At 69.3% G+C, this 437-nt stretch overlaps 1 protein-coding gene across 1 annotated transcript in view; it reads right to left on the bottom strand.

Moving 5' to 3' along the window:
- The window catches only part of ASTE1 (asteroid homolog 1 (Drosophila)), a gene marked incomplete at its 5' end in the record, with an annotated part of 4,601 nt that extends 4,170 nt beyond the window's left edge, over positions 1-431 (bottom strand). The window contains one exon of the mRNA XM_009699724.1: positions 27-431. Coding sequence (XP_009698026.1) covers positions 27-431 — 405 coding nt within the window. The remainder of the gene's footprint in view (positions 1-26) is intronic.
- Between the last annotated feature and the right edge of the window lie 6 nt (positions 432-437).

Genomic DNA, 437 nt, shown 5'->3' with positions numbered 1-437 from the left:
GGGTGCTCCGGGCCGTGGTCGCCAGCCTCGGCGGGCTCAGCAACCGGCGCCAGCCAGGTCAGAAGCCCCTGAAGGCGGCGGTGCTTCCCCGCCTTCCCGGCGGCGCACCCCCTCGGCAGGCGCACCTTGCTGAAGAACACCTCCAGCGCTGCCAGGTCAACGTAGTCGTTCCCGTTCATGACGGCAAAGAGAGGCAGCAGGCTTTTGTTCAGGTGGCTGAAGTGCCTGCAGAACTTCTCCACAGAGAAGCAGAGAGCGGGCACGTAGCGGCCCCGCGGCCCCTCGCCCGCGCAGACGCCCTGCCAGTGGAAGTGGCTGAGGGGGCAGTAGCCCCCCGCCAGGTCGAAGACGCAGAAGTCGCTGTCGAGGGAGAGGACGGGGCAGCCCCAGCGGTTGGCCAGCCCGGCGATCTCTCGGTCGGCCTCGGCGAAGCACTG

This window comes from Cariama cristata, unplaced genomic scaffold, assembly GCF_000690535.1.
Source record: "Cariama cristata isolate BGI_N322 unplaced genomic scaffold, ASM69053v1 scaffold32054, whole genome shotgun sequence".
NCBI lineage: Eukaryota > Metazoa > Chordata > Aves > Cariamiformes > Cariamidae > Cariama > Cariama cristata.
The sequence above is the reverse complement of the archived record's forward strand: the minus strand, read 5'-3'. Positions and strand labels throughout refer to the sequence as shown.